Here is a 10,413-nt window from a genome sequence, read left to right as displayed (position 1 = left end):
TCGTCTAAACTTGCTCATCTTCTCCTCCATTCACGTTCTCAACACGCATACCACAAGTGATTACAAATATGGGACTCCCACGGCAAGACGTCGAATTTCGAGCGTGTGATGGCATCGTACTTCGTGGCTTTCTATACGCCCAAGAGGAGACTTCGCCATGTATCATGATGACCCACGGTGTCAGTATTCTCAAGCTTCCAGTCTTATGTCGCATTTTCAGGTTACAGTATCGCTAATATGTCATGTTGATCTAGCTTGGTGGGACTCGCCATTTCCTGCTGCGGTCATTTGCCGAGGCTTTTCAAGACGCAGGGTACGTGGTGTTGTTATATGACAACCGCAATTGGGGAGATAGTGATGGCCTTCCTCGACAGGAGTCCAACCCGCCATTACAGCAAGCAGACTATTATGATGCATTCAATTATGCATCAAGTCTTCCCTTTGTTGATAAGGACAAGATAGTATACTGGGGTACCAGCTTCTCCGGTGGCAATGTCATCTACGCCGCAGCGGTCGATAAGCGGATCAAGGCTGCTATCATCCAGTGCCCAGCTGTCTCTGGCGAGACTAGATCAATTGCGTTCAAAGATCGTATTCCGACTTTGCTGGAGGACCGGCGTCAGATCACGTCCGGATCCGAACCCCCAACGATACCGCTGGTTGCTGCTGATCGAGAGTCTGCTGACCCAGCCAAAACAAACGCCATGTTTCCCACAAAGGACGCCTATGATGTGGTTAATCTTCAAAAAGATTGTGGAAGCCGTTGGGGGAACTTCATCACTTCGCAAACCCAACTGCACATGCTCCTATTTGAGGGTCAGGCTATGATTCACAGAATTTCCCCAACGCCACTGTTATTTGTTGTTCCCGGTAACGACGTCTTGGTAAAAACAGAATACCAGATGGATGCTTTTAATAAAGCTCGGGAACCAAAACAGCTGCTTTACCTTGATGGATGTGGACATTTTGATCTCTATGTCGGCGACTATTTTAAGCAGAACATCAAAGCGCAGATCGAGTTTCTCGACCGTTATGTCAAATCGCAAAGCAGTTAGCTTTCCCCTCAGTAGAGAAATATTATTGTTAGCATGCGGATATAGCATCTTGAAAATATGGTCGTGAGATACATTATTATAAGTTTGCTTGTTTTCCGAGTTATCCTTTTAAATGCTGGGTACCTACCTTAGATATACGCAAAGGCATCAGCGTACACCATTTTCTATAATTCGGCTACGGAATACCAGGACTCGGAGGTACCTCAAAACTTAGGGACGGGCATTTGACCATGTGCGAGTATATTTGCCAGATTCAAGTGGAGTAGTCGAGGCAGTATTAGGGATACTTGAAGTCAACTACAGGCAGACCAGTTCACCAAATAGAATTAGAAGATCGCTCAGCTAGCAAGTAGGATACTCTACAGATACTATGAATCGCGTTCCCTGGTTTCCCTAATTGGCGATAGCTGTTAGACAATTGCCTAATTTTTGACACTGGCGATGGATTTAACTCTGGACTGTGTCGAAGGAATAACTATTGGCATTGAGAATACCCTGGTATACATGTTAGCTAATGCATAGACCTGAATATTTACACAGCACTTACAATCGTTAATCTTGATGCATTTGAAAGAACCTGCGCACTGCGATCCTGTTAGTACATTCAAGCAAAAACGCCTATTGAGTAAATAGATGCTTACTTGCGTGGGACCCGTCCACCCTAGGCCACCACATTGACCCCACTGGGGAGAATTACCTGAACTACCCGTGTCTGTAGGTGTGGTGGCTGTAGTAGTGGGTGATGGCGTTACTGCATTCTAGGGCTTTGTTAGGCGTTGAACAGGTAAGAGATATAGACATTGATCTGACTCACAACGAAACCAAACCACTTCAAGTCTTCCTCCGGGAACACGTCAATGGAATGGTTAATTCCTTGGCCTAAGAATGTCTGTTATTCATGTTAGCAGTATTACTTAAAAGTGAGTTACTCATATTTACCTGTAGCTTGTCGCCAAAAGTGTATTTGGTGTACGGGCTTCGTGGCACGTTCGGCGTCGTAGATTGTGGATTGGTAGAATAGCCAAATACACCAGTCCATTGCTTAATGGTTTCGTAATAGTTCTGCACGTTCAGTATCTGATCTACCGACCCGTGATAGATTTGCATTTTCGGTCGTGGCCCATCATATCCAGGATACATGTCCTTAACAACATTGGCCCACTGATTTTGAGTATAGATGGACTGGCCGTTGGCGCATGTGGAGTTCCAGAAATCTGGAATATTGTCTTGGCTCTTGAAGCAACCGGCCGGGACACCTGCGTATGCGATTCCAGCTGCGAAAATATCAGGGTAGGTTGCCGCCATGACATTCTGCTTCTGTATTAGCTTAATCTTGACGAGTGACACTTTTGTCAAATACAGTCATCATAGCTCCCGAGGAAGTTCCTGTAACAAAGGTCTTGGACTTATCGGTATTATATTCCTTGGTAACGAACCTGACCATGTTGGCGATCGACGTACTAGCGCCACCGCCATCATGAGTCAAGGTCATCTTGGATGCCACATCCCAGCAATTATCCTGGGTATATGGCGTCGAAGGATAAATGACAATAAAGCCATAAGTCTCGGCGTTGCGAGCCCACTGGGTGCCCTGGTAGTATGCTTGGGCGCTACCGGTACACCAATGGATACCGACTACTATGCCAGGACTTGCAGCTAGCGTCTTTGGAACATATAGCCACATTCGAGTACCAGTGGGGTTATCGCCATAGTTGGTGACCTCAGTAAAGGTAGACCTGGGGACAACTTCGGCACCCAGAGCCAGGTGAAGAAGAGTTAGCAGCCAGAGGCTGACGCAGGCTGGCAACTTCATTGTAACAACAGGGAGCGGATGGGTTGTTGCGTTCACGATTCCAACGACGGCAGCAGCGTATTTAACTAAATAGACACAAAGCGATGAATGACCTGGCATCGACAGGCCTTAAGTAGGCGTTCGGATCATGAGCTTCCGTTTCGCTCTTGGCCAAAATGGCAGAAGTGGCAACTACAAGAACGGAACCTTATTGGCTAATTACGGACCAGACCTGCACGATCATCGGCTTTACGGTACTTATTTGGTCTTCTGCATACCACATTCAAGATTGACATTCTCAAACCATACATACACGGAGCCCTCTTTTTGGAAAATGAGCACTGGACTTCGGTTTACATCAGAGGTACCTTAATGCTGTGTCTGTGCCGGTTAAGTGCGGGGTCAACCTGAACATGCATAGAAAGAACCTTGTTAGAGGGAAATCCCACCATTCCACGTTCGGACACGGAACCCTATTTAGACACGGAACTCGTAAGGTCATTTCCGTTGAGATCAGGATACTGATTGAAGCTCTGAGCCCCAAATCTCGGCCATTTGCGTCAATAGCCGATTTGGGAAAAAGCTTTGCTTCCGCTTTAGTGGAGATTGGGAATATCGAAGCAAACATTTAAAGATTTAGATTCAAGATCCTTCTCCTCAATGCCCTGGATGGAAATTGTTTAGTTTGGTGGTTGTCGCGGGTGGTCGAGACCTTCTCAGCGGATCATACAGTTTGAGTTAAATGCATCCACCCATACTCTGTTATTGAGAGATTTACATTAGGATATACTAGTTGTTCTGGTTTTTATGCGATTATTCTAGTCCACTCTTATGAGTATCTTACTAATGTCCAAGACTCAAAGCTAGCCACGCCCAGTAGAATCTCAGCGAGATCCCTAAGTACTAGGTTGAACTAAAACTCTCTGTTTGTTCCACATCCGGTGAGCCTTTCGTAGTCGTCACACATCGCTGAGTGTGTGTCTTGGATGGTCCTAGAGATCATAAATAAGAAAGGAAACCAGCCAGATTCGGGTATATATACTTATGTCCTGCAGGGCCTCGGGCCACGCTTGCATCAATGTAGTATTTTCCATCACTTCCCCAGAAGCATTGGACATTTGTGAGATAGAATGCATTATATCCTGCCTCGCAGTAAAGTTGGAGGTGTTTATCATTGCGAGGGGCGGTAATAAGCCACATTCGATATCGATCCAAACCGGACTCAACCCAGACTTTGGTGTAATGGACTGTCAACGAACAGTCTGCCCGCTTGTCGATATCAGAGCCTGATATTTAGTTAACACATGAATATCTTCAAGGTTGGGAGGGCGCCATACTAGAGGAAACATCGGGAGTAGGGTTCGCCAAAGCTCCAGTAATGGAAGAGATGGCTAGAGCGGCCTGGGTGAGGAGAGTGAATTTCATGTTGATTTAGGTTGGACAAGGCGAGATGCTTGATGCTTGATGCTTGATGAATAAAGCAAAGACAGATACAGCACATTAAGCTGGATCAGCCCTCGACTTTATAGTCTGTACATTGCGACCAAGTACTTAAGATTTACCCCAACTCATTCAGGACTCGTGACATTAAGTCCAACTTACTGTCCTTTGCAGCTACTTAGTGGGTTTGCCTAGTAAAGCGACAATCCTCCAGTAAAGGGCCGATCACAGTCGCATGCCTGCATTCCTTCTATGGACTACAATACGGAGGGCTTATTTCGATAGGCAGTTGCGATACCATATAGAGTATGGATTAAGGACTGGACGGGCCGCTTTTGATAGTAGATGGTAAGCCTCCTTTTTGAAAGGGCATGAATAACTAAATGTAGGGAGTCCTCGCAAAACCCAAGCTTGGCGCTGATTTATTACCGAATGAGTGCAACGCCAGAACCACTATTCATTGCGGTGTAGCTTGTTGAGCCGCTTAAAGTGGATAGTTTAATGGAGCAGGCCTGCCTTATGCTCCATATATCTCGAGATAGGGTGTCTGGGTCCCTGCTTGAAAGGCCCGATAGTGACAGCGGAGAATGCCACGGACTGTCAGCTTCATCCACCATCTTCATTTCTACCATGAACATGGGGCCGAGCGCTTGAGGACATTAATTTCCAGCCTGGCCCAAGCGACTGGGAACAATTATAAATTAGAACTCTTGTCTACAAGAATACCAAACTCACAAGTATATTCAGTGTTCATTCAACTCTTTTATCTAACTCTACCAAGATGAAGTTCTCAATCATCACCCTTGCTGCCACTGTTCCAGCGCTTGCTGCAACTGTTCCTGCTTCTGCCGATACTGCTGAAGGTATTTCCCCCAACCTATACAAGATAAAGGCTTTTCAGTACTAAATATCATTCTGAGTCAAGCGTGCCAATTGCAAGTTGACCCTGCAATGGATTTCCAACTGGAGTGAAGCTGCCTTGAGAAGATATCGAGTGCAGCTTATCACAAGCCCCCGAAATGATGCCCATCTGGACAAGTATTGCGATCTCTTTAAGCAGGGTTCTTCTGGGTATCAGAACGTGCAATGCTTCTGGACAGATGGAATGTATGTGATTGATGATAGTGAAGGCGAAGGCTCTCCTGGTCATGAGTAAGTACTATGTCTATTTTCGCGTTACTGTATTACGTTATCTAACTTAACGACCTTTAGTTTGTATCTGAAGGATTTCAACAGCGCAGCTCGTTATTTCGAACTTATCACTGGCTGTGATACTGTTCGAAACCTTTAGACATTGTAACACACTGCATTTGGGCTGAACTGTAAGTGCATTGGATTGTAACAAGAGGGGCACTGAGACGGAGATTAGTTTAATAGAGAGTATTGTATCGCATCAGGAGTTACTGTCACAAGAAACATCTTATCTTGAAACGAGATAATGCCGTTGACACTAAGGAGGAATAATGCCAACACCAGGGCTGGTCTTTCTGTAGATAGAAGAATTAACAGAAACAACTTGCGAGAGTGCTAATCGTTATGAAGACTGGTGCCGTAGATAGTCTCGGGATAGGACAGGTCATTCGTTTTGACTACAAGGACCTATACGACTTTTCACACTATACAGGTTGGCTACTTGTCGTTTTATAGAACTTAACGGTTTATTATTATAACTAAGGATTCGTTATCTTGCTAGCTGTCTGCCAATTCCGGACCGTTAGAAATACTGAGTTCTGCTCTGATAGACCGCTATCATTGACGAAACGTCCACTATTGGTGTTATTTGAAGCAAAGTGTGCCTCAGAGCTTTAATCAGTAGAGAGAACTTAAGATATCTTCAACACGTGTATTCAAGTCAGGGTCTTGTTCATTGTGGCGAATATCACTGTATAGGGTAAAGATGAAATCATTTCTTGTAGAACACTGCAACCCAGCCCCATTAGGAGTCGAAAGTCGTTTTTATTCCTGAGGTTAATAACAATGTCGCTGATACAGGTGGTTGTAGAGCGACCATAATAATGGGCTTCATCGCTACTAAGGAGGACCATAATTGGCTTCAGCGATCGCAGATGAGGTTTGTGGTATTTCCAAGTTGAAGTCCGTCGTGCAGCCAGGAAGCGGAAGTGCCTGAGGCACCAATCGAAGCTAAGGTTGCTTATGGGACGCGGAAGGGTTGAATAGTACTACCGAGTGCGGCGAGGATATCCTACCGAGTAGTAGGACCTACTGGTGCAGTGCAAATAGAGTCCCAGCTGTAGAGTGACACCGAAGTCACAGAAGTACTACTCTCGATATGTTCAGATGATAGGGAGTATATCTCAAAGCCGATACCAGTTCTAGTACCTTTTATGATTTATAGAAACACCGCCACAACTATACAAAGAGGGGAGTACACATCTTGTTACCCAGCATCCCCAAGGTAGAAAGTAAGATAATTCTCTCCGAAACTGTTCTCCTTTAAGATACAGTCTCCTATCTTTCTCTAAGTCAAGCTCACTAGGAGTTTCCAATTGTGATGGAAATCTCACTACCATACCCCTCTGAGGGTGCACCAATCTGAGCGGCCAAATGAGATGGGACTGGCTGGTTTCTCAGAAGAGCGACTCCATTAGCCGCTACACTAACGACCTTGTTCCGGGAAGTAGGGTTCGAGAATTTCAGACCGTTGCAGACGTAGGTGTAAACATTATGACTTCCTTGCCTCACCCACTTTCCGACCATAATGAATGAGATAGTGACTCCAGCCATAAGCATGGGTTGAGGATCCGCAACGCCGTAGGGAACCCGAATGCCATCAAGACGCTTCTCAAGGCTGACGACACCTCGTTCTTGGACATCTGACCTGGCAACTCTGTGACCTGTTAGTTTGGCAAGGAGGGGGAGAAGGCTGCAACATACTTGATCGACCCAACGTCTGTACCGTCAATCTTGCTGTATTTCACATCTTCAAGGGAAGGATGTTTGGTGTCTTCCTTGACATCGCGTTCAACTGGTTTGGTGGCGAGCGCCAGAGCAAGAGAGACAAAACCGAGAAGAGTGAAGAATTTCATGTTGGAAGTTTGCAACCAAGGGGATTTGGATGTATTGCTTGAAGTTGACTGTAAGAGATGAATAGTATCTTAAATAGAACTCGGGGTACTGAGTTTGCACTTTTGTAACCGCGGAAGTATGTGATAGTACCTTGAATAGAACTCGGGGTACGGAGTACTGGGTTCGCATTTTTATACTCGCGGAAGTTTATAGAGTTTCATTAATATTATAAGCTTTGTAAAGTCCCCATACCGTTACAGCCAATGGCAGAAAGATTAAAAGTTCCCGGCCCGAACCTACATATTAAACTTTAAACCCTAGTAATACGAATGTCCCACTCGACACTGTTTGTGTATAGCCTCCTTGCCCGTACGTGAGAAACTGTCGGCAGTTAATGGAATGCAAGTATGAAAATCATCAATCAGAGTTCAATCTTTCTGGACCATTGTGGTCTTGCCGCTTGTATATCATGCATGCTCGGCAGTTGTTATATTACTCTGCATAGTTAAGTGCCCAGTGTTTGTAACATATGCTATTAGGTACTAACAGCATTTACTGAAGCCCGGAACAAGAAATACAAGGCTATGAACAAGTATTGTAAAGAAATACAAGTAGTTTGTGTTTGAGTCTAGTATAATTGCTATACATGCAAGTGAAGAAGGACACTAGATTAAGGTGGAAAAACTACAACGCAGCAAAAAAACCACCAAATGCCCAACCCTTAACTCCATCCTCCAACGTTTAGGTCTGGAAGTTGATCGAAATCGTGTCGCCTGGGTTGATTGCGCCGAGTGGATCATAGTTGATGGTATGATGGGCAGCAATGTTCAAGTTTGCAGCGTCCAAACCCATGTCTACCTCGCGAAGTGACACCTTAGCATTACCTCCACCATTATTGGTAATTTGGAAGATAAGATCGCCAGCGGCATCAACAATGGCTTTGACTATAACAGCACCAATATTCTGTATCGCAGTGCCGGCGTGGTTCGGTATGTTCATTCTTCTGTTGGCTCGCTTCTCAAGAGCATTGCCGGGAAGGGTTTCCAGGCTAGTTACATTGTCATGTCAGAGACTTCAGCTTCATTGTGTGGTACATTATAACATACCTGGTGGGATCCAACTCAACTCGCTTTCCCAGAGTCAGGTCATTGCTGCCTGGTGCCAGGGATGAAGGGGAACCAGAAGGAATCGGAGTAGCCGAAGCTAGCAGAACCACGCTGCCGAGGCCGATAAGAGCAGGCTTCATTTTGATGTCGTTGAAGAAGAATAATGATTGAGTGTAAAAGATGTTGAGGTCAGTATAGCTATTGTACGAAAGACCAGCCCTTTAAAAGCACGGATGCAGATGGGCTTAAACACCTGTCGTTGTCTGCTGTATTCCAGAACATAAACAAGCTTTCCATTATGGATACCTCTACGTAGCTAAAGTCGGCAGACTGCTGCCGAAAAGGATGAAGGATTTGCGTAGGAATTAACCCACAAATTTAAATCACCTATGATGATCCTTTACCCGAAAGACGTTGAATGACTTCTCCACTTCAGCCCCGTATAAACCAAAGCTCGAGCTTCATATGAAAAGTCAAAATACACAGTCATAATATGTATCTGCCGACAGAGTGATTGAGGCAAGGAAACAGTAATTACCTGCCTTGATAGGCATAGAGCCTGGTCTGAATGTAGTCATTGATGCTTTATGCTCAATTGATGTGGGCATATATGCATCCACAGAAGCTCGGATATATGAAACCACGGCGGTGAAGATGACTGGAAAACTTCCTCTATCATTTCGGACATTCGGAAGTTTGGCAATGTCCGGCAGTCGAGTGTCGATCAAGACTTGGAACAACTGGTCTGCAAGGCCTGTAGTACTACTTTGCAACCGTAGAGGATATCCAGTGTTCTCAGCTCAATGAACAAATGACACGACAATTATGATGAAGCATGTAGATATTAAAAAAGACTTACCTACACTGATGGCCAGCTACAGAGCGTGATTGTAGGAGTCTTGCAGCAAGACATAGAGCATCAAGACTGGCTCCACGCTGTCAAGCTACGGCCTCCCAACGTGGCCAGTAAACCCTTCCCTGTCCCACTTGGTTTTATTTGGAACTTTGGCCTGAAGTTTGAACTCTACTTTTGAGGCGAGACGAAGCGGCAGTTCCTTTCGAAGAGACTTTGTTGAAACTCCTGGATCCATCATCACGAGAGCGACCCATCTCGCTTACCGCTCTTCAACAAGCCCCGATAGAATCACGGCAAAGATGTTCGGACAACGTTTTCTCAGTGTACAGTAGTAGGTATCTATGTATAAATATGCCCTTCTGCTTTGCCCTCTCTCTTATTCGATTCAAATCAGTTCAACCAAGACATCATCACTCTCCAACTCTTCGCCTTATTGCACTCTTTACCACTCAAGACTACTTTCAGTCCTCTCACTAAACACCTTCACCATGCGTTTCGCCATCACTCTTCTTCCCTTCATCCTGCCCGTCTTGGCCAGTGACCACAAGCAATGCGACTGCCAGATCAACAACGGTAATGGCTGGAAGTACGATTGGCAGCTTACATTCAATGTCTGCGCCGACAACTACGAAAAGACCGTAAGCTCAACTGTTCTCCACAACCTGATGGTATACTAATTTCGTTCGAAAGGCTGAATACGATAACGGTGCCGGCCGAGTAAGTGTTATATTAACGCCCTTTGAAGCATCTTCGACTAATTTCGATGTGACAGTGCATTGCCAACCCCCACGTCAGACTTGATGGCGACCGCTTCTACAATAACTGCAAGGACTTGGCTCAGAAGGGATGGTACCCCGTTGTGAATGGCGCTGTCGACACAACTCAGGCTAAGATCTATGCCAAGCAAGGAGGCTCTGGCTGCTATAACTAGGAGGATGTTGGGGTCGCTGGTAACTGAGCTTGATCTTCAAGATAGGGGTTTTTTGCCCGAGGGTTTTCCCCTACAATAGCCAGTCCTCTTCGTGTCTTCCGCATATAGATTATTGTCTTGAGTCTTTATAATTAAAACATTTCCTTTTGAGAACTCAAGTCCTCTAAAATATTCTGTGATTAGTTATCGGCAAATACCATATAGTA

The 10,413-nt window shown here is 45.2% G+C and overlaps 7 protein-coding genes across 7 annotated transcripts; 3 read left to right on the top strand and 4 right to left on the bottom strand.

Moving 5' to 3' along the window:
* Nucleotides 1-68: 68 nt before the first annotated feature.
* FMAN_10948 (uncharacterized protein) lies at nt 69-1,055 on the top strand (the record flags this gene model as incomplete). The annotated part of the gene is made up of 2 exons (XM_041833698.1): nt 69-179; nt 255-1,055. 2 exons carry the CDS (start codon nt 69-71, stop codon nt 1,053-1,055), a joined length of 912 nt encoding a protein of 303 aa, XP_041684035.1.
* Nucleotides 1,056-1,530: 475 nt separating this feature from the next.
* Nucleotides 1,531-2,868, bottom strand: FMAN_10947 (putative acetylxylan esterase; the record flags this gene model as incomplete). The annotated part of the gene is made up of 6 exons (XM_041833696.1): nt 1,531-1,550; nt 1,603-1,639; nt 1,697-1,813; nt 1,870-1,944; nt 1,995-2,366; nt 2,416-2,868. 6 exons carry the CDS (start codon nt 2,866-2,868, stop codon nt 1,531-1,533), a joined length of 1,074 nt encoding a protein of 357 aa, XP_041684034.1.
* Nucleotides 2,869-3,760: 892 nt separating this feature from the next.
* Nucleotides 3,761-4,272, bottom strand: FMAN_10946 (uncharacterized protein; the record flags this gene model as incomplete). Its single annotated transcript, XM_041833695.1, has 3 exons — nt 3,761-3,839; nt 3,890-4,133; nt 4,185-4,272. The coding sequence occupies 3 exons, from the start codon at nt 4,270-4,272 to the stop codon at nt 3,761-3,763; spliced, it is 411 nt and encodes a 136-aa protein (XP_041684033.1).
* A 796-nt stretch (nt 4,273-5,068) lies between these two features.
* On the top strand, nt 5,069-5,578 carry FMAN_10945 (uncharacterized protein; the record flags this gene model as incomplete). The annotated part of the gene is made up of 3 exons (XM_041833694.1): nt 5,069-5,150; nt 5,208-5,439; nt 5,500-5,578. The coding sequence occupies 3 exons, from the start codon at nt 5,069-5,071 to the stop codon at nt 5,576-5,578; spliced, it is 393 nt and encodes a 130-aa protein (XP_041684032.1).
* Nucleotides 5,579-6,780: 1,202 nt separating this feature from the next.
* FMAN_10944 (uncharacterized protein) lies at nt 6,781-7,334 on the bottom strand (the record flags this gene model as incomplete). Its single annotated transcript, XM_041833693.1, has 2 exons — nt 6,781-7,135; nt 7,183-7,334. 2 exons carry the CDS (start codon nt 7,332-7,334, stop codon nt 6,781-6,783), a joined length of 507 nt encoding a protein of 168 aa, XP_041684031.1.
* Nucleotides 7,335-8,055: 721 nt separating this feature from the next.
* Nucleotides 8,056-8,560, bottom strand: FMAN_10943 (uncharacterized protein; the record flags this gene model as incomplete). The annotated part of the gene is made up of 2 exons (XM_041833692.1): nt 8,056-8,362; nt 8,421-8,560. 2 exons carry the CDS (start codon nt 8,558-8,560, stop codon nt 8,056-8,058), a joined length of 447 nt encoding a protein of 148 aa, XP_041684030.1.
* Nucleotides 8,561-9,764: 1,204 nt separating this feature from the next.
* On the top strand, nt 9,765-10,207 carry FMAN_10942 (uncharacterized protein; the record flags this gene model as incomplete). The annotated part of the gene is made up of 3 exons (XM_041833691.1): nt 9,765-9,914; nt 9,967-9,993; nt 10,049-10,207. 3 exons carry the CDS (start codon nt 9,765-9,767, stop codon nt 10,205-10,207), a joined length of 336 nt encoding a protein of 111 aa, XP_041684029.1.
* Between the last annotated feature and the right edge of the window lie 206 nt (nt 10,208-10,413).

This window comes from Fusarium mangiferae (genome assembly GCF_900044065.1).
Source record: "Fusarium mangiferae strain MRC7560 genome assembly, contig: FMAN_scaffold008, whole genome shotgun sequence".
NCBI lineage: Eukaryota > Fungi > Ascomycota > Sordariomycetes > Hypocreales > Nectriaceae > Fusarium > Fusarium mangiferae.
Note: the sequence above shows the minus strand (reverse complement) of the source record. Positions and strands in the feature narration are given on the sequence as shown.